This window comes from Tachysurus vachellii, chromosome 18 (assembly GCF_030014155.1).
Source record: "Tachysurus vachellii isolate PV-2020 chromosome 18, HZAU_Pvac_v1, whole genome shotgun sequence".
Lineage (NCBI taxonomy): Eukaryota > Metazoa > Chordata > Actinopteri > Siluriformes > Bagridae > Tachysurus > Tachysurus vachellii.
Window position 1 is genome coordinate 3886527 of NC_083477.1, and position 25061 is coordinate 3911587.

The 25061-nt window shown below is 39.5% G+C and overlaps 1 protein-coding gene and 1 long non-coding RNA gene across 5 annotated transcripts in view; one reads left to right on the forward strand and one right to left on the reverse strand.

Annotated features, from left to right (window-relative positions):
- Positions 1-5558: 5558 nt before the first annotated feature.
- LOC132860823 (uncharacterized) lies at positions 5559-8241 on the reverse strand. Its single transcript, XR_009649882.1, has 3 exons — positions 7903-8241; positions 7382-7683; positions 5559-7151 (listed from the first exon to the last, which is right to left on the reverse strand). It is a non-coding gene; the product is annotated as an uncharacterized LOC132860823 (long non-coding RNA).
- A 94-nt stretch (positions 8242-8335) lies between these two features.
- fmnl1a (formin-like 1a) overlaps positions 8336-25061 on the forward strand; it is a 30985-nt gene continuing 14259 nt past the window's right edge. The window contains exons 1-9 of one of the 4 annotated variants that reach the window (XM_060892086.1): positions 8336-8619; positions 8867-9211; positions 16652-16735; positions 21252-21502; positions 21594-21677; positions 21822-21965; positions 23938-24043; positions 24187-24263; positions 24359-24452. In XM_060892086.1, the coding sequence (XP_060748069.1) occupies positions 9062-9211; positions 16652-16735; positions 21252-21502; positions 21594-21677; positions 21822-21965; positions 23938-24043; positions 24187-24263; positions 24359-24452 (990 nt within the window). In that variant the 5' untranslated portion in view covers positions 8336-8619; positions 8867-9061. Of the gene's footprint in view, positions 9212-16651; positions 16736-21251; positions 21503-21593; positions 21678-21821; positions 21966-23937; positions 24044-24186; positions 24264-24358; positions 24453-25061 lie in introns of all 4 variants that reach the window. The other 3 variants (XM_060892084.1, XM_060892087.1, XM_060892083.1) reach the window with 3 other exon arrangements.

Consider the following 25061-nt stretch of genomic DNA (forward strand, 5'->3'; position numbering starts at 1 on the left):
TAAAGGCAGTAAACGGTTATTTGAAACGCACCCATACTACAGCTAAGAAACGTCTATGGGGGTCACAATACGCGCTCTGGCAACGCGCTTCCTCTGCTGGTGAAATATAATGTAAGGACGTTTACATTTGGGTTGCCAGATTATTCCTTTTTACCAGTAATTAGGGTTCAAGCGCGAAGCGCTGGAAACCTATTGTTTTGTTAGTATTATTATTATTATTATTATTATTATTATTAGGGTTCAAGCGCGAAGCGCTGTAAACCTATTGTTTTTGTTAGGATTTTTATTATTATTATTATTATTATTATTATTATTATTATTATTATTATTATTATTATTATTATTATTATTCCGCCCTAGAAACGGTCGTGCAGCCCAAACCGTAAGGCCTAGAGAGCTCAAACTTGGTCAGATGGTAGTACTGGTCACAGTTACTCAGGGCCAAAATCTCAGCGGAATCGGACAATTTGGGGCGCTTCAGCGCCCCAAAAAGTGTTTGTCCCCATAACCCCTAAACCCCTAAAACCCATATGTCCAAATCTCAAGTGCTTTATATCCTTGGAATCCTTGGCTCATGACTTAAAAAACGTATATCTCCGATTTCATTTCCGCCATTAAATTTTTTCGCTATCACGCATTTTATCCGAAACCTACTTTTGCTAACTAGTCCTAGGTTTTTCACCTGATCAAGACCAATCCAGTGCAGTAATATTCTCTGGAGTCTCAATGACAATAATTTTCGAAAAAAAGTCGAAATTTTGATTCAGGGTCCTTAAGGGGCCCCAAAAAGTTTGGACTGTGAGGAGCCAGTTTTACTAAAATGTCAATAACTCAAGAATTAAATGAGCTATCAACACCAAACTTGGGACACATGTGAAAGAGGTCAAACTGAGGTCACAGTTCAAAAACCGCGGCGATTGGCCACTTGGTGGCGCTATAATGGAAAAATCACTAAAAACAGCCATTTTTAAAAAAAAAAAAAGCTCTCTAGCGCCCCCAACAGTCCAAAAACCCAATTTTGTGCTGACTTGTAAGGCAAAGATTCTGATTCTGGTTCTGACTCGGAGTGGGTGGGGCTTGTCTTGAAATGGGCGGGGCTTTAACCGGTAATAATTAATTTGTAATATTTATAACACTAGCTTACTACCTTTATGTTTTTATGAAATACAGCAAAAACGTGTCAGACACTCAGTGTCTGGTTACTGGTTAGAGACAGCTGAAGGTTTAAAAAAGAAAAAAAATCTCCGACAGGCAGAGACGCAATGCGAGTCGCATTCTACCAAGCAAGCACCACGTCTGAACGAACCCACGTTTACCAGAACTCTACTGGTTAGTAAGTACGTATTATTAACGTTACAACCCGAAGTAAAAAGCTGAAGAAACCCTAAACGTTAACGGAAAAGACCCGCAAACCCGAGTGACTGAGGGAGAGACAGAGAGCTGTTCTGTGTGTGACTGTGAGTGAGCAGAGCGAGACACAGCAACACAATACATCTGTATGTGTGTAGGGGAGGGGTGCTGTGACTAGCCTATCACTGTAGGGGAGGGGCGCTGTGACTAGCCTATCACCTTAGGGGAGGGGCGCTGTGACTAGCCTATCACTGTAGGGGAGGGGCGCTGTGACTAGCCTATCACTGTATGGGAGGGGCGTTGTGACTAGCCTATCACTGTAGGGGAGGGGCGCTGTGACTAGCCTATCACTGTAGGGGAGGGGCGCTGTGACTAGCCTATCACTGTAGGGGAGGGGCGCTGTGACTAGCCTATCACTGTAGGGGAGGGGCGCTGTGACTAGCCTATCACTGTAGGGGAGGGGTGCTGTGACTAGCCTATCACTGTAGGGGAGGGGCGCTGTGACTAGCCTATCACTGTAGGGGAGGGGCGCTGTGACTAGCCTATCACTGTATGGGAGGGGCGTTGTGACTAGCCTATCACTGTAGGGGAGGGGCGCTGTGACTAGCCTATCACTGTAGGGGAGGGGCGCTGTGACTAGCCTATCACTGTAGGGGAGGGGCGCTGTGACTAGCCTATCACTGTAGGGGAGGGGCGCTGTGACTAGCCTATCACTGTAGGGGAGGGGCGCTGTGACTAGCCTATCACTGTAGGGGAGGGGCGCTGTGACTAGCCTATCACAGAACGCTGACACAATCAGCTACCCAATGATGATTTTCATTCAATCTGAGCACAGATATTGACTCGTATTACTCGTATAATACTCGTACTCGGCAGAAGTGCTTTATCCGTACCGGATACTCGTTTCAGCCGAGTATCCGGCTCATCTCTAATGGATATGACTTTGTTTATTTTAGGGAAAACTGGACGGGTGAGTACTTCACATGACATATGTTGTGGCACCCTCTGTAGCATGACATATGTAGCATGACATGACATATATTGTCATGTCAATCCAAAGGCCTTAAACGCTTGAACCCGGGAAATGCTGCTTGCAGCTTTAATTATTATTATTATTGTTATTATTAGGGTTCAAGCGCGAAGCGCTGGAAACCTATTGTTTTTGTTAGGATTTTTATTATTATTATTATTATTATTATTATTATTATTATTATTATTATTATTATTATTCCGCCCTAGAAACGATTGTGCAGCCCAAACCGTAAGGCCTAGAGAGCTCAAACTTGGTCAGATGGTAGTACTGGTCACAGTTACTCAGGGCCAAAATCTCAGCGGAATCGGACAATTTGGGGCGCTTCAGCGCCCCTCAACGTGTTTGTCCCCATAACCCCTAAACCCCTAAAACCCCTATGTCCAAATCTCAAGTGTTTTATATCATTGGAATCCTTGGCTCATGACTTAAAAAACGTATATCTCCGATTTCATCTCCGCCATTAAATTTTTTCGCTAAAGTGCATTTTGTCCGAAACCTACTTTTGCAAACTAGTCCCAGGTTTTTCACCTGGTCGAGACCAATCCAGTGCAGTAATATTCTCTGGAGTCTCAATGTCAAAAATCTTCGAAAAAAAGTCGAAATTTTGATTCAGGGTCCTTAAGGGGCCCCAAAACGTTTGGACTGTGAGGAGCCAGTTTTACTAAAATGTCAATAACTCAAGAACTAAATGAGCTATCAACACCAAACCTGGTACACATGTGAAAGAGGTCAAACTGAGGTCACAGTTCAAAAACCGTGGCGATTGTTTGTTCTTGTTCTCTCTCTCGCTCTCTTTGCTCCACTATCGATCTTTTCAGATCCCTACCATTGGACATCTTCTGTCAATCTTCATTATCCTGTGTGACATCACAGTCTGAACACAGTTCTAGAATCAGAGTTTACCATGTTGTCATAGCAACATGGTAAACTCTAGAATCAGAGTTTACCATTTTGCCATAGCAACATGGTAAACAACCCCAATGCATTCCATGCATTCATCATCCTAAAATTTTGTGTATGTGACTTGCGGGTCACTTTGTGTATGTGACTTGCGGGTCACTTTGTGTATGTGACTTGCGGGTCACTCGTTCTACATCTGGATGCTTGTGTTTCTTCGCTTTATGGATATGACTTTGTTTATTTTAGGGAAAACCGGACAGGTGAGTACTTCACATGACATATATTGTGCAACACGTTGGTAAGCTTTTCTGTATTAGAGACACTAGGTTAGGAGCGGGTGCCACCCTCTGTAATTTGCGGGTCACTTTGTGTATGTGAAAATCCCTTAAGGCCTTAAACTCCCTAAAGGCCTTAAACGCTTGAACCCGGGAAATGCTGCTTGCAGCTTTAATTATTATTATTATTATTATTATTATTATTATTATTATTATTATTATTATTATTATTATTATTCCGCCCTAGAAATGGTCGTGCAGCCCAAACCGTAAGGCCTAGAGAGCTCAAACTTGGTCAGATGGTAGTACTGGTCACAGTTACTCAGGGCCAAAATCTCAGCGGAATCGGACAATTTGGGGCGCTTCAGCGCCCCAAAACGTGTTTGTCCCCATAACCCCTAAACCCCTAAAACCCATATGTCCAAATCTCAAGTGCTTTATATCCTTGGAATCCTTGGCTCATGACTTAAAAAACGTATATCTCCAATTTCATTTGTGCCATTAAATTTTTTCGCTATCGCGCATTTTATCCGAAACCTACTTTTGCTAACTAGTCCTAGGATTTTCGCCTGATCAAGACCAATCCAGTGCAGTAATATTCTCTGGAGTCTCAAAGACAATAATTTTCGAAAAAAAGTTGAAATTTTGATTCAGGGTCCTTAAGGGGCCCCAAAAAGTTTGGACTGTGAGGAGCCAGTTTTACTAAAATGTCAATAACTCAAGAATTAAATGAGCTATCAACACCAAACTTGGGACACATGTGAAAGATGTCAAACTGAGGTCACAGTTCAAAAACCGTGGCGATTGGCCACTTTGTTGTGCTATAACGGAAAAATCACTAAAAACAGCCATTTTTATAAAAAAAGCCCTCTAGCGCCCCAACAGTCCAAAAACCCAATTTTGTGCTGACTTGTAAGGCAAAGATTCTGATTCTGGTTCTGACTCGGAGTGGGTGGGGCTTGTCTTGAAATGAAGTGGGCGGGGCTTTAACCGGTAATAATTAATTTGTAATATTTATAACACTAGCTTACTACCTTTATGTTTTTATGAAATACAGCGAAAACGTGTCAGACACTCAGTGTCTGGTTACTGGTTAGAGACAGCTGAAGGTTTAAAAAAGAAAAAAAATCTCCGACAGGCAGAGACGCAATGCGAGTCGCATTCTACCAAGCAAGCACCACGTCTGAACGAACCCACGTTTACCAGAACTCTACTGGTTAGTAAGTACGTATTATTAACGTTACAACACAGAATGCTGACACAATCAGCTAGCCAATGATGATTTTCATACAATCCGAGCACAGATATTGACTCGTATTACTCGTATAATACTCGTACTCGGCAGAAGTGCTTTATCCGTACCGGATACTCGTTTCAGCCAAGTATCCGGCTCATCTCTAATGGATATGACTTTGTTTATTTTAGGGAAAACTGGACGGGTGAGTACTTCACATGACATATGTTGTGGCACCCGCTGTAGCATGACATATGTAGCATGACATGACATATATTGTCATGTCAATCCAAAGGCCTTAAACGCTTGAACCCGGGAAATGCTGCTTGCAGCTTTAATTAATTATTGTTTTTTCCAAGTGCGTGAAGCTTTTTAAACGTTATTAATTAATTAATTAATTAATTTATTTATTTGTTTGTTTATTTATTTATTTGTTTGTTAATAAATAATATTAATAATATTTTCACCAGTGTATAATCTATATATCAAACATAAAAACAAATATTAAAAAAATAAAAATAAAAATAAATAAATAAATAAAATTGCATTTTGTAGGAGTTTTACACGTTATTCCATAGAATCCCAATTAATAACAATAACAAGATTCATTTCTTATTCAAGATTAATTTTTATATTCTCTGGCCCTGAATTTGTTTACATTTATAATCTTATATGTATATGTTCTAGGTTTGATTTCCTTTATTTACTATGTTACTTATTTTTAATCTTCTATTCGTTATAAATAAACATTAAGTATTGTTTAAAATTTATTTATTTATAACATTACAATGAAATTTTTGTACAATGAATTTCTATAAACCCATGAAACGTATTTTCTGGCAACCCTTAATACTTGCCTGTTTATAGAGACCCTTTTTTTTCACCTTCTCCAAAGATTGATAAACTCTTAAACACACTGCTTTATATGCATGAAAAGCTAGGATTTAATTTAATAGAAATAAAGTTTCCTCGAGTCTCCATAATTTCATGTTAAATCTATAATGAATTCAGAAATGCTCATGCACTCTGTCCACCTGACTATATACTGATGTAGAAGAAAATAATTTATAATCTCAATCTCTAGTTTAACCCAGATGAGGATGAAATTCCCTTTTGAGCCTCAAAGTTTCTTCCTCATATCGTCTCAGGGTGTTTTTCATCACCGCCGTCACCTCAGACTTCCTCATTAAAGACCAATATAAATTTTTACAGAAATTTCAGAATTTCTGTAAAGCTGCTTTGAGGCACCGTCCATTGGTAAAAGTGCTATACAAGTAAAATAGAATTAAACCGAACTGAGTTTGCTTTACTAAGTTTTAAGATTTTTATAAAGGTGTAAATGTGAAGAAAAAAAAGAACTCAAAGGGAAATAAAATAAATAAAAAGGAATCATGAATGAAATACAAAAAGGAGTTCATTTACAGTAACTAGGCAAAAAAAAAACGCCTCTTTCTTTACGTGACGTTTTAATTCAGTTCCATTTCATTTTATTCTAAGAGTAATATTTAATATTGTCTTAAAGCACATTTAATATTGTCTTAAAGCACACAAAGCCTCGAAAAAAAAGTGCATACTTTTAGTGCAAAGTATAAATCTGTGATTTGGGACACAGCCTAAATGTCATGTCATTGTTATGAATGCAAGTTAATTACGTTTGTTCTTTATTCAACCAAGAGCAAACTTCAGCCTGTCAGAGTCTGTGAGAGATTATAGACAAAGCGTTCAAGAATTTTAGAAAGAAACGAGAGAAGTGATACCGGTCTGTAGATACTGATGTCTGATGGATCCAGAGCAGGTTTCTTTAGGATGGGAATAACCCTTGCTCTCTTGAAGGTAGTTGGTACGTGACCAGATGCTATGGATCTATTGATGATAGCGGTGATGAAGGGCAGAAGGTTTTGCGAGATGGTCTGGAGCATAGTGGAACGGAGTGGATCAGTTGTAAAATCTGGACGGCAAGACTGGTTGAGTTGTAAAATCTCTTCTGCTGCTACAGTTGAGAAATGCGACAACGAAGGAGTAGGGGAATCCTACTGTGAGATGTAAGTGCAGTCGGGGCAGAAGTGAATGTCCTGCAGATTCTCTCAATCTTCTCATGGTAGAAAGAAGCAAAGTCTTCTGCAGTCAGGGAGGATGAAGCAGGTGGAGCCAGGGGTGAGTAGAGAAGAGATGATGTTGTGGAGCTTCTGAGGGTCTTGTGACAAAGCTTTGAGCTTTTCCTTGCAGAAGGAAGTCTTGGCAGAAGACACATCTGAGGAGAACTTGGCCAGGAGTGAACGGTGAGAAGCAAGATCTGCATCAAGTTGTTATTTCTTCCTCTTAGATGATCTTAGCTCTCTTTGATTGTTGTGCAACACATCTGAAAACCAAGGAGCAGAACAATAAGTTTTCTTGGGTTTAGTTAACAGAGGGCAGAGAAAGTCCATGGTTGAGGAAAGAGAGTAGAGGAAAGTGTCTGTGGCTGAGTCCAAGATTAGTGAGGAAAAGGACTCAGGATCAGGAAGAGAAGAACAAGCGCCAGAAGATACAGAAGAAGGGGAGACAGAGTGGAGGTTGCGATGGGTAAGAGAGAGTGATGGTCATAGATACCAGGTGATGATCGGAGATGTGTTGTGGTGTAGCAGTCATGTCTGTAGCTGGGGAAGGACGGGTGAAAACCATGTCCAGGATATTGCCTCCTTTGTGTGTGGGGACTGAGTCCAGAAGATTCAGGAGGGAAGAGTAAGAGAAAGCATAGGCAGAGGACAGAGCAGTTGGTGTAGCAATGTTCTGTGGGGATACCCAGGTCTCTGTTAGCGTGAGAAAATCAAAGGAGTAGTGGAAATCTAAAGCAGAGATAAAATCAGTTTTCCTTACAGCAGACTAGTAACTCCAGCGCCCACCTACCACCACTGTTTGAGACACACACAACAGAGGAGGTTAGATAAGGTTACTGGAAATGAGACCTCTGCTCTATAGACATTAGCGTCTGTGACGGTAAAAGGTGACTACAGAGATGGGTTTGAGGCACATATCTGCAGTCAACCAAGAGTGAGATTGAAAATGCGGTGTGGTAGAATATTACAAACTGTACTAGACACTTATTTACAACGTGATAGAGCGATACTTACTGTACAAACCTTCAATTTAAATAAGCAAGCCCTGCCCACCATTCACACCTTAAGGGAGACTGAAACTACTCCTGAATAATCAGCTGAGAGAACAACTAAGCAAAGACCAACGCTATAAGATGCTACATACAATGCTACAGAATATAACAACATTTAAATCACACTACTCTAGAGCAAAGCGAGTTAAGCAGATAGTCCACAAAAGTCAGGAAAATTTCTTAAAGATCAGAAAGCCCCTTGCTCTCTCTTTGTCTCTCTTTCTATCTCTCTCTCTCTTTCTGAGAGTTTGTCTTAAACTTTCAGTTCAGGAAGTGCCTGTGCTTCTGCTTTTTTGCTCTCTCTCTCTCTCTCTCTCTCTCTCTCTCTCTCTCTCTCTCTCTCTCTCTCTCTCTCTCTCTCTCTCTCTCTCTCTTTGTGGTTTCCTTCACTCAGCCTTCATACCTTGTCACAGTGTTAAACGGTTCTCATCTCAACCAGAAAGACACGAGAGCTTTCTGAGACACTTTGTCTCAGTCTGGATTCTGAGGAGGACGAGCAGCATGAGGAAGGATGCTCCAGATCTCTGACACCGAGTAGAAGATGAGCAGAGCGAGGCCTAGCTCTTAGACCAATCTCCAACACGTCAAACATTCTGAGCACTCGGCTGTTCGGTTACAAATCCGACTCACATCATCGCCTGAAGGACTGCTATTGTTTTTCGGAGTGAATGTTAGTATTGTAAGCTGCATTTCTGCTTCCCTTTTTTTTGCCACACACAGGTTTTTGTGTGTATATGTGTGTGTGTGTGTGTGTGTGTGTGTGCGTGCGTGTGTTTTCCGTCCATTTTGAAACAGAGAAGACGTTGCTCAACGTAGCACATGTTTTACCCTTGTGCTTGGATTGTCAACATTTAAACAAATTTTGTGAAGATTTTTGGTCATTTTTTTATTTATTTAAATTTTTTTTTTTTGCTGTGACGTCTCAGGATCGAATCGCCGTCGATCGACCAGACATCATGTCCTAAAAGACATGATTTCACCCCCGTTCTGGACTTAACTGACTGAAAAGGATTGTGTGTGAGAGAGAGACAGAGCAAATAAGGCAGCAAGCTAGGAATTCTGGGAAAGGTCGTCGATCCTGATAGTTAAGTAGGATCCTGGAAATCCTAAGGAAGATTGTGATGGGGAACGCGGCAGGAGGTTTGGAACAGCCTGAGGGCACAGAGGCCGGGGTCAACCCCACTTTAAGCACCATTAAGAAGAAAACGGCGCCTCCCAAACTGCCCATGCCTCCCGAGGACGAGCTGGAGGAACGCTTTAACGTGGTGCTGGTGAGTCACTGATACACGTGTGTATAAAACCCCCAGACCGAGACACACATATAGACACAAACACACCTACTATCTGTTTATAAAGTTTGCAGACATAATAACAATCATATTTAATATTTAAAAAATATATATTTTAAATAAATAAATTAAATAAATAAAAAAGACAGAACCACACCGATTCACGTCGAGCGCAATAGTTTTTGCCCCTTATTTTTTGAAAATAAAATTTTCTCCACAATTTCAAAGAATACCAAAAAGTTAAAAAGTGAAGCAAAGCTCCAATCAGCGACATAAAGAAAAATAATGATAAAGATAAAGAACTCGAGTTTTATAATCCAGAGCTGATGTGAAAAGTTTTAAACTGATACATGGAGGGGAAATGAGCAGGTAAACAAGCAGAGATGTGTCAGGAAGATTTATTTAGGGTGCTTCGGATAGTGATGTGGGGGTGGGGTGGGGTTTGGGGGGGGGGTCACACAGAGGATATGTTTATTTTTATTTTATAGGTTGTTTTTTTAGTTTTTTAGTTATTTACATACATTGTCTATTATCGTGTATTAATGTGCTCAGTGCATTGTGATTGAAAGTGTTATATAATAACAATCAACCGCAGCTGGAATTATAATACAGGATGATCGTGATCGAAAAAAAAAGAACCTCGCTCTTTTTTTTTTTTTTTGAGGAATTTATTTTATAAAATAAATTCCTCAAAAAAAAAAAAAAAAAAAAAAGGAGCGAGGTTACATAAAGATTGACTGATTTTTTTTTTTTTCGATCACGATCATCCTGTATTATAAAAGGTTTCTTTTATAAAAAAAAAAAAAAAAAAAAAAAAAAAAAAATATATATTTATAATTATAGTTTTCGTTCTGGTTTCTTTAAAGAAATCTCTCAATCTTTATGAAGATGAATCTTCACTCCATCTGTGTTTTTTATTTTGAGGATTTCTTAAAGGTTTCCTAAAAAAGAAATTCAACCAGCCTAAATGAAATCTTGCTCCTTCTTTTTTTTTATTCTTTTTATTTTTAAAGAAACCCTTTCCTCATTCTCTCTAAATAAACACTTAAGTCATGCCCTTGTGCTACAGGAAATAGTTATTAAGTGATGACACAGTCACAGGACGGTTAGCGGAAACACAGCACAAGTTCCTTTAATAAACTAAAACCTTGATCTCACACACTGACAGGAGCGAAGCGAGTCACATGCGTTAGCATCACAAGGTACATTTTACTTAGAAAGGCGGACGTCGTGTACTCTGAAAACCTTCACAGTACCTTCATGTGCCTTTTGGAAACGTCGGCGCTTCTAAATATGTTTGGCCTGCGTTCTTCAAGGAAAAATTAAAGAAAGAAAGAAAGAAAGAAAGAAAGGAACATGGATTATGGGTTATAAAAGCTATACTTTTCTGTGCTGTATAACAGACTGAAAATTAAACTTCCTCTTTAATCTATTTGTATCGGTGTCAAGTTTCGAGACGGCATGTGTGTGTTTCTGCAGTCGTGTGTGTATGTGTGTGTGGTTCTAGGTCAATGTAGGCGAGAGTTAAATGTGAGAAACATATCTATATATTTAAATCTCTCCACTCACCACACACACACAAACACACACACACAAACACACACATATTTAATTTAAGAAAGGTTTAGCGATTCTGTTGTTCGATGGTGTCTTGTACACTACAGATATAGGTATATGTCTAAAAGTATATGCACCCCTGTACCATCAGACCCATATGTGGAAATAAGACATGAATATCTGTTAGAGTCACTCTGATGTGAGGATGAAGAGGAAACGTGTAGCGCTAGTGACGTTTCGTTATTGTTTGTTAAACGTTAAAAAAAAACAAAAAAACGTTAAGAGCCTCAAACATAATTGATAATTGATAAGACGTCGGATGTGAAGTCCCAGAATGCACTGCTGCTCCATGGCACGTTTGCACTGAGTTACGTAAGCGTCTCGTTTAGATCACGATCTACGACGTGATTAGCATGAATGTTGAAGAACGTTGAAGAACTAAAAATTCCAGCTAGCAGGTAGTCTATAGGCATTGCAGGTAATGTAGGAAACTAACAGATTAAAATATGCACAATTTGGCTAAAAGTATGTGCACCCCTGACCATCACATCACACAAGATACGATAGTTGTTCTTCCCCAAACATTTTGAAGACACAAAGTTCTAGAATGTAGTGGAAGAACTCCAGAATTCTGACCCCACTGATCCCACCTTTTGGGATGAACTGGAATTTGAGCCTCCTCAACATCATCCTAACATCAGTGATCAGTGTCTGATCACTGTCTCATTAACGCTCCTGTAGCTCAACGATCACAAATCCACCAATCATGAACGAGATGTTCAGCAAGAACTCATGGGTGTGATCTACAAAATCTGTTTGGCCAGATGGTGTAAGCTGTTCAGGGTGTAGATTTCCTTTGCGTTAAACCGAAAGTGCATTATGAAAACGTTGTGGTACTTAAAGCTGAGCTTGAGTAGTGAGAGCAAAGCTGTGAGGCAAAAAGTGATATCAATTATTTAATTTCATTCTGAGGTAAACTACGAAAGGTGTAGCTGCTATGTGTGTTTGTGTGTACTTGATTAGCCTGAAGAGTTAGCATTGTTATATCCCTGCTCTACAATGGCGTCTGAGCTGAACCGACACCTCCCTCTTCTCTGCCAGCTCTCGCCAAAAACCTTTTCAGATGATCGCTTATTAAAAAAAGAGAGCGCTGAAACGGAAGCCACAACTACTTCAAAGAGGAAACGCCCAGTGCAAGCAGCATGTTACACCCTTTCCTGCTCAAACACAACGGTATCTCAGAGTAAACAGCTGAAAAGATGTACAGTCTTGGTGTATTTTGTGTTGGAGATAAAATCATTGAGATGAAACCAAAGGTTTCTGTGAGGGTCCTGAGGCATCTAGAGATGCACCAGCTCCGGTTGTGTTCCACTTCATAAAGTATTCTATGCCAACTCCATGTGGTCTTTGAGGACAACAACCTCCTCTTCAATACACAATTCCTGAACTGTATATTTATAATCACACCCTCCAGTGTCACCCAAATGAGGATGAGGTTCCCTTTGAGTCTGGTTCCTCTCAAGGTTTCTTCCTCTTCCATCTAAGGGAGCTTTTCCTCACCACAGTCACCACAGTCACCTCAGGCTTGTTCATTAGGGATAAATACAAACACATTTAAATATCAGTCTAATATTAATCTTGAACTTTTGTATTTTTTTTGTATTATGTCTCTTCTGTTCTGTAAAGCTGTTTTGAGACAAAGTCCACTGTTAAAAGAGTTATATACTGTAAATGAAATTGAATCGACTTGAAGTTTGCATGTTCTCCCCGTGCCTCGGGGGTTTCCTCCGGGTACTCCGGTTTCCTCCCCCGGTCCAAAGACATGTATGTTGATTGGCATCTCTGGAAAAATTGTCCCTAGTGCGTGAGTGAATGGGAGTGTGTGCCCTGCGATGGGTTGGCACTCCGTCCTTGATGCCCAATGATGCCTGAGATAGTCGAGGTAGTTCGGATAAGCGGTAGAAGATGAATGAATGAATGAATGAATGAATGAATGAATGAATGAAAATCACACACAGTTTACAGGACAGAAAGACAAAATGATGGACGGTATTATTATGGACGGTAGCTGAGGCACAGACTAGAACAATCAATCAGACGCTGTTGAATTCTCCAATCTGATTGGTCAGAAGGCATCTGTAGGTTTACAGTATATTAAAGGGTTTATTTGAAACGAGCATTTCTATAGTACCAATTCATTCACAGGGATTTAACAGGGATTTTTCCCCATTTTGTCTTTTTAGTAAAAAAAGATTATGACTATTAATGTTCACTAAGTTATATTTCATTAACTATTCAATAACACACTGTTTTAGTATCGATACTCACCTTACTAATGCTCACAGCGGTGTTTTAAAGTGCTAGGACAATAAAGTCGGGAAAGTGTCATGAAGTACTTTTTAACGCCATTTACGACAATAAACCATCAATATTAATATTTAATAATATTTGAAATTATTATTATTATTTTTTAAAATGTAGATATATAAATTATTTTATTTGGACTACGCTAAAAAATGGAATACAGTATGTAGTGAGATTTCCTCTGGTAAATTGTTCGTAGTGTGTGATTGCGTGAGTGAATGAAAGTGTGTGTGTGTGTGTGTGTGTGCCCTGCGATGGGTTGGCACTCTGTCCAGGGTGTATCCTGCTTTGATGTCCGATGACGCCTGAGATAGGCACAGGCTCCCCGTGACCCGAGGTAGTTCGGATAAGCGGTAGAAAATGAGAGAGAGAGAGAGAGAGAGAGAGAGAGAGAGAGAGAGAGAGAGAGAGAGAGAGAGAGAGAGAGAGATTTCAGATCAATATTCTGTATAGTTAAAAAAGGTTCAAAAAGGTTTCTCGTGTGATTTCTTGTGATGAGACTAAACTGAAAAAATAAACTAACTGAAATATGTTTCTAATGACTGAATGATCTACACTATAACTATAGAGTTACAATTTTTTGAAAATTCACTCACACATGCTGGGTAAATGATAATGAAAATGTGTTCTGAAACGTACTACACACTGTATGCAACACGCCATAACACTGCCATTGGCACAGGACCTTTCTATTTAAATTCATTATGTCTTAGAACTACTTACATAATTTTTTAGCATTTATTGCGTTCCTTATCTATCACTTCTACTGAAGTGACGTAAACATCACGTATAGCTCACATCACACACATCTATCTATCTATCTATCTATCTATCTATCTATCTATCTATCTATCTATCTATCTATCTATCTATCCTCTATCTATCTATCTATCTATCTATCTATCTATCTATCTATCTATCTATCTATCTATCTATCCTCTATCTATCTATCTATCTATCTATCTATCTATCTATCTATCTATCTATCTATCTATCTATCTACCTATCAGTAAACAATTGTACAAAGACAAAGACAAAAACTTAAAATGAGAAACTTAAATGACTTTTGACGAGAGAGAGAGAGAGAGAGAGAGAGAGAGAGAGAGAGAGATTAATCTATGTACAGACTTTAATAATGTAACTGCTGTAACAGGAATTAACAGAAATTCTCAACAATACACAACAGTAAAAGTAAAAGTAATTATAAAAGGACTAAAAATACGTTTAGTAGATTGTATTGTAGTATTGTGAGTGTAAGAGAAATAAAATACTGCAGGATGCGCTAATTAACGACGGAATAACTAATCCGTTTAACGAATTTATTAGTGTGTTCAGAAGAAATGATTCTGATATGATTATATAAAGAAATAAAACATTACAGATGTTGTGTTAAAGAAAAAGTATCAATGACCGTCTGTTAAAGCAGAAAGAGTTTCCAGTTTATTTATTAATGAACGTTTTTATCAGTCCTGCGTTTTATACATTTATAGTTACGCTGAATGTCTGTGAAACGAGGTTTGGGATTCGCCTCGCAGCAGTAAACCCAGTGCTGAATTATTCATCGATTCTTTATCAATTTTTTAATGAATAAACACCACAGTGACCAAAGTTTTCTGTTGTGACTTGATATAAAATTAATATTTGGAGTGAGGGGGCACGGTGGCTTAGTGGTTAGCACGTTCGCCTCACACCTCCAGGGTTGGGGGTTCGATTCCCGCCTCCGCCTTGTGTGTGTGGAGTTTGCATGTTCTCCCCGTGCCTCGGGGGTTTCCTCCAGGTACTCCGGTTTCCTCCCCCGGTCCAAAGACATGCATGGTAGGTTGATTGGCATCTCTGGAAAATTGTCCGTAGTGTGTGATTGCGTGAGTGAATGAGAGTGTGTGTGTGTGTGCCCTGTGATGGGTTGGCACTCCGTCCAGGGTGTATCCTGCCTTGATGCCCGATGACGCCTGAGATAGGCACAGGCTCCCCGTGACCCGAGGTAGTTCGGATAAAGCGGTAGAAAATGAGTGAGTGAGAGTGAGTGAGTAATATTTGGAGCATGAAGGGAAACAAGGTCATTGAAGACTCACTATTTAGATCAATTCCAAACTCTAAAAGATAATTCTTTGTAAACCTTACAAACATTTATCAACTTGTCACGTTAACGAGGATCTCGGAGAGACGCCATTACCTGTGCTGAACAACATGTACAACATATTGCATAATAAAAATAGAAATAAATACTGTAGATTGCACAGATATGGATTAGAGTACGTAGTCAGATTCAGATATGAATCATCATTTCCTTGCTTTCCTATTTCCACTGATGTCATATGTCAGCGAGGTTACCATGGAGACTGCGTGTAAACACTTACCTACACATGACGTGAGTCATTGTTTGTGCGCAACGGGTCTGTTTGCTGATGAAAAATGAAGAAATCTGTAGGTTTAGGTGTTGACGCACTGTCTCTGTAGGACACAGGACAGACTTTTCTATAAAAATATCTAAATAGAAATAAACCGTAAATATATATTTGGTTTTGGATGCACGGTGTGGTGATTATACCAGGGAACTGGGACGAGCGACCGCCAGAACGGACGATAAAGTCAAGTTTAATGACATCGATATGAAGAATATCACTTTATATCACATGATAGAGAGAGCTGAAGGGAATTCAATTCAATTTGATTCAATTTTATTTGTATAGCACTTTTAAAAATGGACTTTGTCTCAAAGCAGCTTTAAAGAACATAAGAAACATAATACAAAAAGTTTAAGATTAATATTAGACTTATATTTAAATGCGTTTGTATTTATCCCTAATGAACAAGCCTGAGGTGACTGTGGTGACTGTGGTGAAAAAGAAAAGTCCCTTAGATGGAAGAGGAAGAAACCTTGAGAGGAACCAGACTCAAAGGGAACCTCATACTCATTTGGTTGACACTGGAGGGTGTGACTATAAACTGTAATAAACACCGGATGGTGTTATTATAATGACCCTCTTTACTACAGTCATGTACAGCCATGTGCACAAGGTTCTAAATGAAATCAATACACAGTCTTTAATCAAAACACAAAACACAACAAATCACAAAGTGGACTTCTGCTGGTGTGGTGGTGCCAGGATGTTAATGGAACACTATTATTATTAAATCATTCTTTACGTAATTATTTCTAAGACTAAAATCCATACTTTCCATTCAGAGATAGAACTGTGGTGATTTGTGGTATCAGTTGATATAGTTTTGATGACAGAATTCAAGAAATACCCTGAGACTTGGGTTTTTTGTTCTTTTCTCAATACAGGGAACCAGCTTGAAATTGTTCCGTGTGGTAATCACACAACTCTACACACACTTTAATTCCACACACACATCTCTTCTGGTTGTCGTCTAGCTCGTAAAACCCAACAAACGTCTTCACAAAGCGACCGAACATTAGGATGGGTTAAGATTCTGTTCTGTAGTTATGGTATGAACGCTCAACATCTGCCTCTTTCCCTTGTCTTCTCTCTACAGAGCTCCATGAACCTGCCTCCTGATAAGATGACGCTTCTGAGTCAGTATGATAATGAGAAGAAATGGGAACTGGTCTGTGATCAGGTAAGAGAAAGCTAAAGTTCGTAGGAGGATCGAACGACGGACGAAAGTACGGACGTCGTTGAAATTCCATCCCTGATAAGATCACGTGATTTAAACTGACAAATACAAAAATGGTGGATGGAGGTAGGGTCCTTTTAATTTTAGGATCAAATTGCTTTCAGGGTTTTTTCAAAGTTTGACCTTTCTACCATGCACACAATGCAGAAGTGAGATGAACCTGCAGTCATAGAGTCTCTACACTGATTTCCAGTAGTGCTTGTTCTTATTTCTATAAAACGTATGTGTGTGTGTGTGTGTGTGTGTGTGTGTGTGTAAGGAATTATTTAGATGAATCAAAATCATTACTGAAATGAATTCAGGAAATCGCACCACAGATGATGTAGCTGTCTGTATTTATTCAAAAAGAGGTGAAGGTTAAAGTTAGAATCAGAAAAGTTCTAAGCATGTAAATAAGCACCAATTTATATATGTATGGCTCACACACATACAGTACACACACACACACACGCACACACACACATACACACACACACACATACACACACATACACACATACACACACACACGCACACACACACACATACACACACACATACGCACACACACGCACACACACACATACACACACACACACATACACACACATACACACATACACACACACGCACACACACACACACATACACACACACACACACACACGCACACACACACACACACACACGCACACACACGCACACACACACACGCACACACACTCACATACACGCACACACACACATACACACACACGCGCACACACACACACAGATACACACACACATACACACACGCACACACAGATACACACACACACACACACACACACGCACATACACACACACATACACACACATACACACATACACACACACACGCACACACACACACATACACACACACATACGCACACACACACACACGCACACACACACACACACACACACACGCACACACACTCACATACACACACACACACATACACACACACACACGCGCACACACACACGCACACACACAGATACACACACATACACACACGCACAAACACACGCTCACACACAGATACACACACATACACACGCCCATACACACACACACGCACACGCACACACACAGATATATTATATACGACATGGTATTTTTAGAGCTTAACCTCTCAGTGTAGGTGATAGGACAAGAAAGTATTTCACTTCTCTTACACGATGTGGAGAAATCTCCCTGCTCGATGCTGCTTGGTTCCATTATATACGATCAAGTCTGTTCCTTTTGTTTTATTGCCTTCAAGACAAATTTGACGCAGCGTTTATATGTAATAAAATGTGAAATGACAATTTTGGGTCAAAAGTGGTTCAGTAATTTTAAATGTCAGCCCCAATGTTGTAACGATTCACTCACATCACCTCAGGTGTAGTCATTTCTGGACAAAAAAGCAAAAGAAAAAAAAACATCGGTGAAATTTGGACTAAAAATAAAGCCCCGGGTTAAAGAATCTACCCCCCCCACCCCACCCTTCCTTGTGACATGCAGCATACATAGATGAGAGTAACACAACATATTGCGACTGTGTTATTGTGCATTCACACTCAGATGCATAAAATAACCCTTCATTAGGTTGGTGTCTCGAAGATTACATCATCGGCACCTTTACTTCGAAGACCAGTGTGTAGAATTAAATCTTATGGACCACAGAGCAGCTTTCTGAGCCTTTACTCAACTACTATAAAAACCCAACATCGTATAATACGACAATTACATGCGACTACTACAAACCAGAGGACAGGAGTTCCTGTCCTGTCGCCTAGTTTGTGACCCACTGGTTTATTTACACTATTCATGCTTTAAATAAAATGTAGTGGTCCTTTTCTGGCTGGTGTGTAATTTGCATGTAATCCTGCAGCAATTCTAAAGAAAGAGTGGTGAGAAGACAGAAGGAAGTAGACTGAAGAATGTATGACACACAAGAGTGTGTGTATGTGCTGGAGTGAAATTATCCCCGTTGCTTAACAGATTGCATCATGTCCTGTACCGGTGTGATGAAAGTTAACAGCACACACGGGCGACGTTAATGACCGCAAAGGAAGTCTGGATTTTCTTAAACGTCCATTAGAATGTGGCAATACGGTGTTAAGCAAAGTGTCTATATTTTTATTTTAATAGATCAGCCTTTGTGCCATCTTGAAAACCCTGTTAAAGCCTGTGACACAGAGCTTATAGACACACTTTAAAGCCTGTGTGTTAATTAACGTGAGTCAGTTGTTCATGTACCCACTGTTTTAATGGAGCAAAAGATTTATGCCGATTGGATAAAACAAGCTTTTTTCTGTTATTACTCCACCCTCGGGATCTACTGGTTGTGCAGTTAGTATCGGTGTTTGGGTGAGTGGTTGTGTTTTAGCTAAAAACAAAAAAATCTCAATATTTATTGGCCAATATGATCTTCGATAATCTGACCCTGATGTCCGGCTTCTCCTTCTGATGATCGGTGGACTTATTAAAGGAGCACAACATAAAAACTAACTACCGGTCAATAAATCAGGAATGAGTACGACCCGATAGCTCCAATTTAAAAAGCGACATTTGTAAATATTTTAAATCAACCGTACGTATAAATAAATAACTAACACCGCTAATGCTGACTGATTTTAGAAAAATCTTTTTATGACTGGAGATTTTGAAATGATTTCAATTCAGATGTCAAAAACAGTAAAAAAAAAAAAAGATTCTTTTACATTTCTTTTACATTTCTTAAGTCGTTACTGTCCAGTCAATTGGTTTCTTATTAACCAATTAATTTAAATTAAATTAATTTAAGTTAAAAAAAAAACTCACACGTTTATCATCATCATCATTCATGATAAACACCTAAAAAAAAAACAATTTATAAAATTAATAATAATAATAATAATAATAATAATAATAATAAAAAACAAACAGGCTTGTGTTAAAATACTCAAATGGATTTCCAAAGACCGAGATGACGATGAAGCTGTAAAGCAGGCAGGGTGGCGAGGTAACAGAGCATTTCCTGTGTTAATATTTACATCTCACTATGGCAACCACAAGCTGCTAACTCGCAAACTGCGGGTGCAAAGCAAAGAAATATCATCGCAATGACGCCCGCAAGTCAGCGTGCTTCCTTTCTTCTTTTTCTCTGAGGGTCAATGAGGATAAATGTTATAAAGTACTGCAGTCACACAACCAGCACATCTGCTACTGGGCTTCCTTCCTTTTTTAACATACTGTATGTTCAGAGCTCTGGGATGAAATAACAGAACTGTTACGACTGTTTTAAATCTAATTTATAGCTGGGATTTATACTGTGAACTTATCTAATATCAAATATCTATTCCTTTATCCATCCATCCATCCATCCATCCATCCATCCATCCATCCATCCATCCATCCATCCATCTATTCATTCAATCATTCATTAATTAAATAAATAAAAAATGTTCCAATTCCATTAAACTGTGATTTATTTATTCATGCATTAAAATCAATTCATTAAACAAATCTATCTATCTATCTATCTATCTATCTATCTATCTATCTATCTATCTATCTATCTATCTATCTATCTATCTATCTATCTATTCAACCATATATACATGTATTAATCTATTTTGTCATCCATCCATCCTTCCATCCATCCATCCATCCATCCATCCATCCATCCATCCATAACTCCACCCTACCTTCCAACTTATTAATCTATACATCCTTCCATCCACCCAGTTCATCCGTTACACTATTCTTCTAACAATTCAATTATTTTTCCATCCATTTGTGTATCCACCCCTCCATTCATAAATATATTTACTATTTGTCCATCTGTCCACCCATCCATCGATCCATGTATTCATTTATTTATCTATTCGTCGATCCATCCATCCATACATCCATCCATCCATCCATCCAATGATTCTGCCATCTGTCCATTCAAATATTTATTTATTAATCTCTTTATCATCTATGTCACCTATTCACCCATCCATTTATCAATTTCTTTTGTCTATTCATCCAAATATTCATTTATTAATCTTTTTACAAGTGCACGTATTCTTCATGTGTATCCATTCATATATTTATACCTTTATTAATCTATTCCTCAAACCATCAAACTTTTCTTCTATCTATCCATCCAAACATTCATTTAGCCTTGTGAAATTTACTATAACTCTACTTCATCCATCCACAGCTATATGTTCATTTATCTATCTATCTATCTATCTATCTATCTATCTATCTATCTATCTATCTATCTATCTATCTATCTATCTATCTATCTATCTATCTATCTATCTATCTATTCATTTATTAGTCAATCTACCTATTAAGCCATCTATCTATATATTAGTCTTTCTACTCATCCATCTATAATTCCAGCCATAAATCCATCCATCACTTTATCAAGACATTTATACATCCATCCATTTATTCATCCGTCCATCCCTCTCTCTGTATGTCCATTAGGAGCGTTTCCAGGTGAAAAACCCTCCATCTGCATATGTGAATAAGATCAAGAGTTTTTACCAGGACCAAGGAGGAGTGACACGCAGGGTTAGTCTTTTCTTTATCTTTTTGCTTAATTTATTAACCGGAAGTTATAAAAAAAGAGGTAAAGTGTTTAAGCTCTTTCCTGCTCCACAGTTTAAGAGGCGCATCCAGGAGTCCACCCAGGTCCTGAGAGAGCTGGAGATCTCGTTGCGGACCAATCACATCGGGTGAGTTTCTTCACAGACGCTAGAAGAATGTAGACATGATTTATGCCCATAATCATAAACCTTCCCTTCTCTCTTTTCCTCTGTTTGTTAGATGGGCTCAGGAGTTCCTAAATGAAGAAAATCAGGGTTTGGATGTGCTGGTGGATTATCTGTCCTATGCTCAGAGTGATGCACCGTAAGTTCAATCAAATAAGCCAGTTTCAATCTTGTTATCTGTGTGTATTTTTTCATTAGCATTGCATTTTTATAGTCTATACTTCTATCATGGAGACTTCAAAAAAAGACCCACAATGCCTATGGTGTCCATTGTGTACATCAGGTTTGAGGTGGAGTCAGTGGAGAATGGAGGATCTGTTACAGACAACAGGAAGATGTCAGAGAGATCTTTGGAGGATCTGACCAAAAACACCACGCTCTCAGCGACACAAGGCATGACCCGGGCTGCTCGGGCTTTCACCGTCCGGTCAGTCACTTCGCCATGCCACAGTCCCTGTAGCACCAATACCACATTCCTTCATTCATTCATACATCTTTCAGGTACCATTTTATCCTAGTCAGAGTCACGGTGGGTCCGGAGCGGGATTTCACTCTAGAATGAATGTGCACCATATACATATTCATTCTAGAAGAGGAGGAAGAAGAAGGTTTTATAGTCACATATATATTATAGTACAGTGACATTCTTTAGCTAGCTTGTTAGGAAGTCATGGCTAATGGGCAAAATCATCCATAATATGGAAGAAGAAATAAATGACATTACGGCTCAGTGAAATTCTTTTCTTTGCACATCCCAGCTTAATGGATTGGGGTCAGAGCACAGGTGCAGCCCTCATGCAATGCCTCTGGGGCAGAGAGGTTTATAATGGCCTTATTCAAGGGCCAAACAGGTGCACGACTAGGGCTTGAACCATTAACCACACAACCACCAACCCAGAGCCTTAACTGTTTGAACCACAACTGTCCTGAGAATATGGTACCCTTGGGGTAGAGAGGTTTATAAGGGCCTTATTCAAGGGCCAAACAGGTGCAATACTAGGGCTTGAACCCTGAACCAACCCAGAGCCTTAACTGTTTGAGCCACAACTGTCCTGAGAATATGGTACCCCAGGGGTACCATAATCTCAGGACAGTTGTGGGATGTGGGACTCATGGGATGACTAGAGAGGTTTATTAGCACCTTGTTCAAGGGTCCAACAGGTGCAGTACTAGGGCTTAAACCCTCATCCATACAACCAACAACCCAGAGCCTTAATTGTCTGAGCCACAACTGTCATGCTAATATGGTACCCCTGGCATAGAGAGGTTTATAAGGGCCTTACTCAAGGGTCCAACAGGTGCGATACTAGGGCTTAAACCCTCAAGCATACAACCAACAACCCAGAGCCTTAACTGTCTGAGCCACAACTGTCCTGCGAATATGGTACCTCTGGGGTAGAGAGGTTTATAAGGGCCTTACTGAAGGGCCAAACAGGTGCAGTACTGGGGATTGAGACCCCAGAGGAGCAAGCAATGCTTACTCCTGCACCGCTGTGACATCCATCAAAGCAACAATACCAATAAAATAATATCTACTGAATCATAATGGAAATAATACATAACTATGTTCAGAATAGATGAATGAAAATAACAGCGTGATGATACGCCAGCATAACTTTCTGTGCATCTCTTTACATACAAAACAATATTTTTAGGAAAATACACAAAGCTAATAGGGCGAAATCAAGTCAAACAAACGTACTTAGTTCTATTAGGACACAGAGAGCTTGGAGAATGTTCAGTCAGAAAACCAAAATATGTCATCGTCCTCATTTTTCAAGCCAGCTAACAGGTTCACATCTATCACTGGCTCAGCTCACATGAGCAACATGTCATTAGCAAAATAGCTAAAAAGCAAAAAATCTACAGTTTTATTTCACTCACTCATTCATTTTCTACCGCTTATCCGAACTACCTCGGGTCACGGGGAGCCTGTGTCTATCTCAGGCGTCATCGGGCATCAAGGCAGGATACACCCTGGATGGAGTGCCAACCCATCGCAGGGCACACACACACACTCTCAATCACTCACACAATCACACACTACGGACAATTTTCCAGAGATGCCAATCAACCTACCATGCATGTCTTTGGACCGGGGGAGGAAACCGGAGTACCCGGAGGAAACCCCCGAGGCACGGGGAGAACATGCAAACTAGGCGGAGGCGGAAATCTAACCCCCAACCCTGGAGGTGTGAGGCGAAAGTGCTAACCACTAAGCCACCGTGCCCGAGTTTTATTTCAGTCGAATTTAATTTTAAGCGTTCTCATAATGACAGAAAATGCTAATGACTTACAAGATATCAAGCAACAAGCCAGGCTGGTTATCTAGGTATTAAATTTGACAGTATGCAGCATTCGAAATGTAATCCTGATTTTTTTTTTGTGATATATCTCAGGCTGACTAATCTGGCACAAGGCAGGAGATCTCTGAGAAGTCGCTTAACCCATAGAGATGATGTCCATGTTTGTATTATGTGCCTGCGAGCGATCATGAATTATCAGGTACATTAAACACCCCCACCCCCCCAACCACCCCCATTTCTAATCAATCATGTGTCTGTGCATTTTGTATTTTCTTCTTTATTTAAAACTTTGAGTTATATCTATACCGATTTACGAAACGTATTCTGTTTCGTCTCGGACAGTCCGGCTTCAACCTGGTGATGAGCCACCCTCGCTGTGTGAACGAAATCACGCTCAGTCTCAACAACAGGAACCCCAGGTAAAGGGTGCATGTGTGCTACGAGATATTGTGCTTCATTTCCATCCCCTATGTAACAGATATTTTCACCTCGCCGTGTGTACATTGTCTTGCAGGACAAAAGCGCTCGTCCTGGAGCTGTTGGCTGCCGTGTGTCTCGTCCGAGGTGGACATGACATCATTATATCCGCCTTTAACAACTTTAAAGATGTAAGAATATAACATATATGACACGTACACTTGGTTGAATCTTTTTTTTAAGATCGACTCCATCTCTCCAACCCGGTTGTACAACATCCTGCTGCTGGGGATTGCGTCATGCGAAAACGCGAGGACGAATCTGGACTAGTGTCATGAATGCTAGGTTAATATAGCAACTAGGGATGTCTCTGAATATGATTTATAGACAGCTATTAATATATAGAGCACTATTATTGTTATTATTATTATTATTATTATTATTATTATTATTATTATTATTATTATTATTATGGATGCTTCCTAGATTCCAGAGCATCCAGAGCATGTGTAAATGTTGAGTAACATGTGCAATGCAGATCCTTAGTAACCGCCTGGTCGGAGTCTCAGTGGTTTAAATCTGAGACCTTGACACATCATGCTGTCGTTTCTGTTCTCCGGGATGAAATGGTGTCATTGGTCTTCATTTAAAAACCTAAATGATGTTATGTATTAGGAATATTCTGTATGGTGGAATATAGGCACGTTACATGTACGTATACATATTTAGGTGCTATGTAAAGGTAGACTAAGAAAATTGGTCTGTATAATTAGGAAAATTATGGTCTTTAAACATTTTTG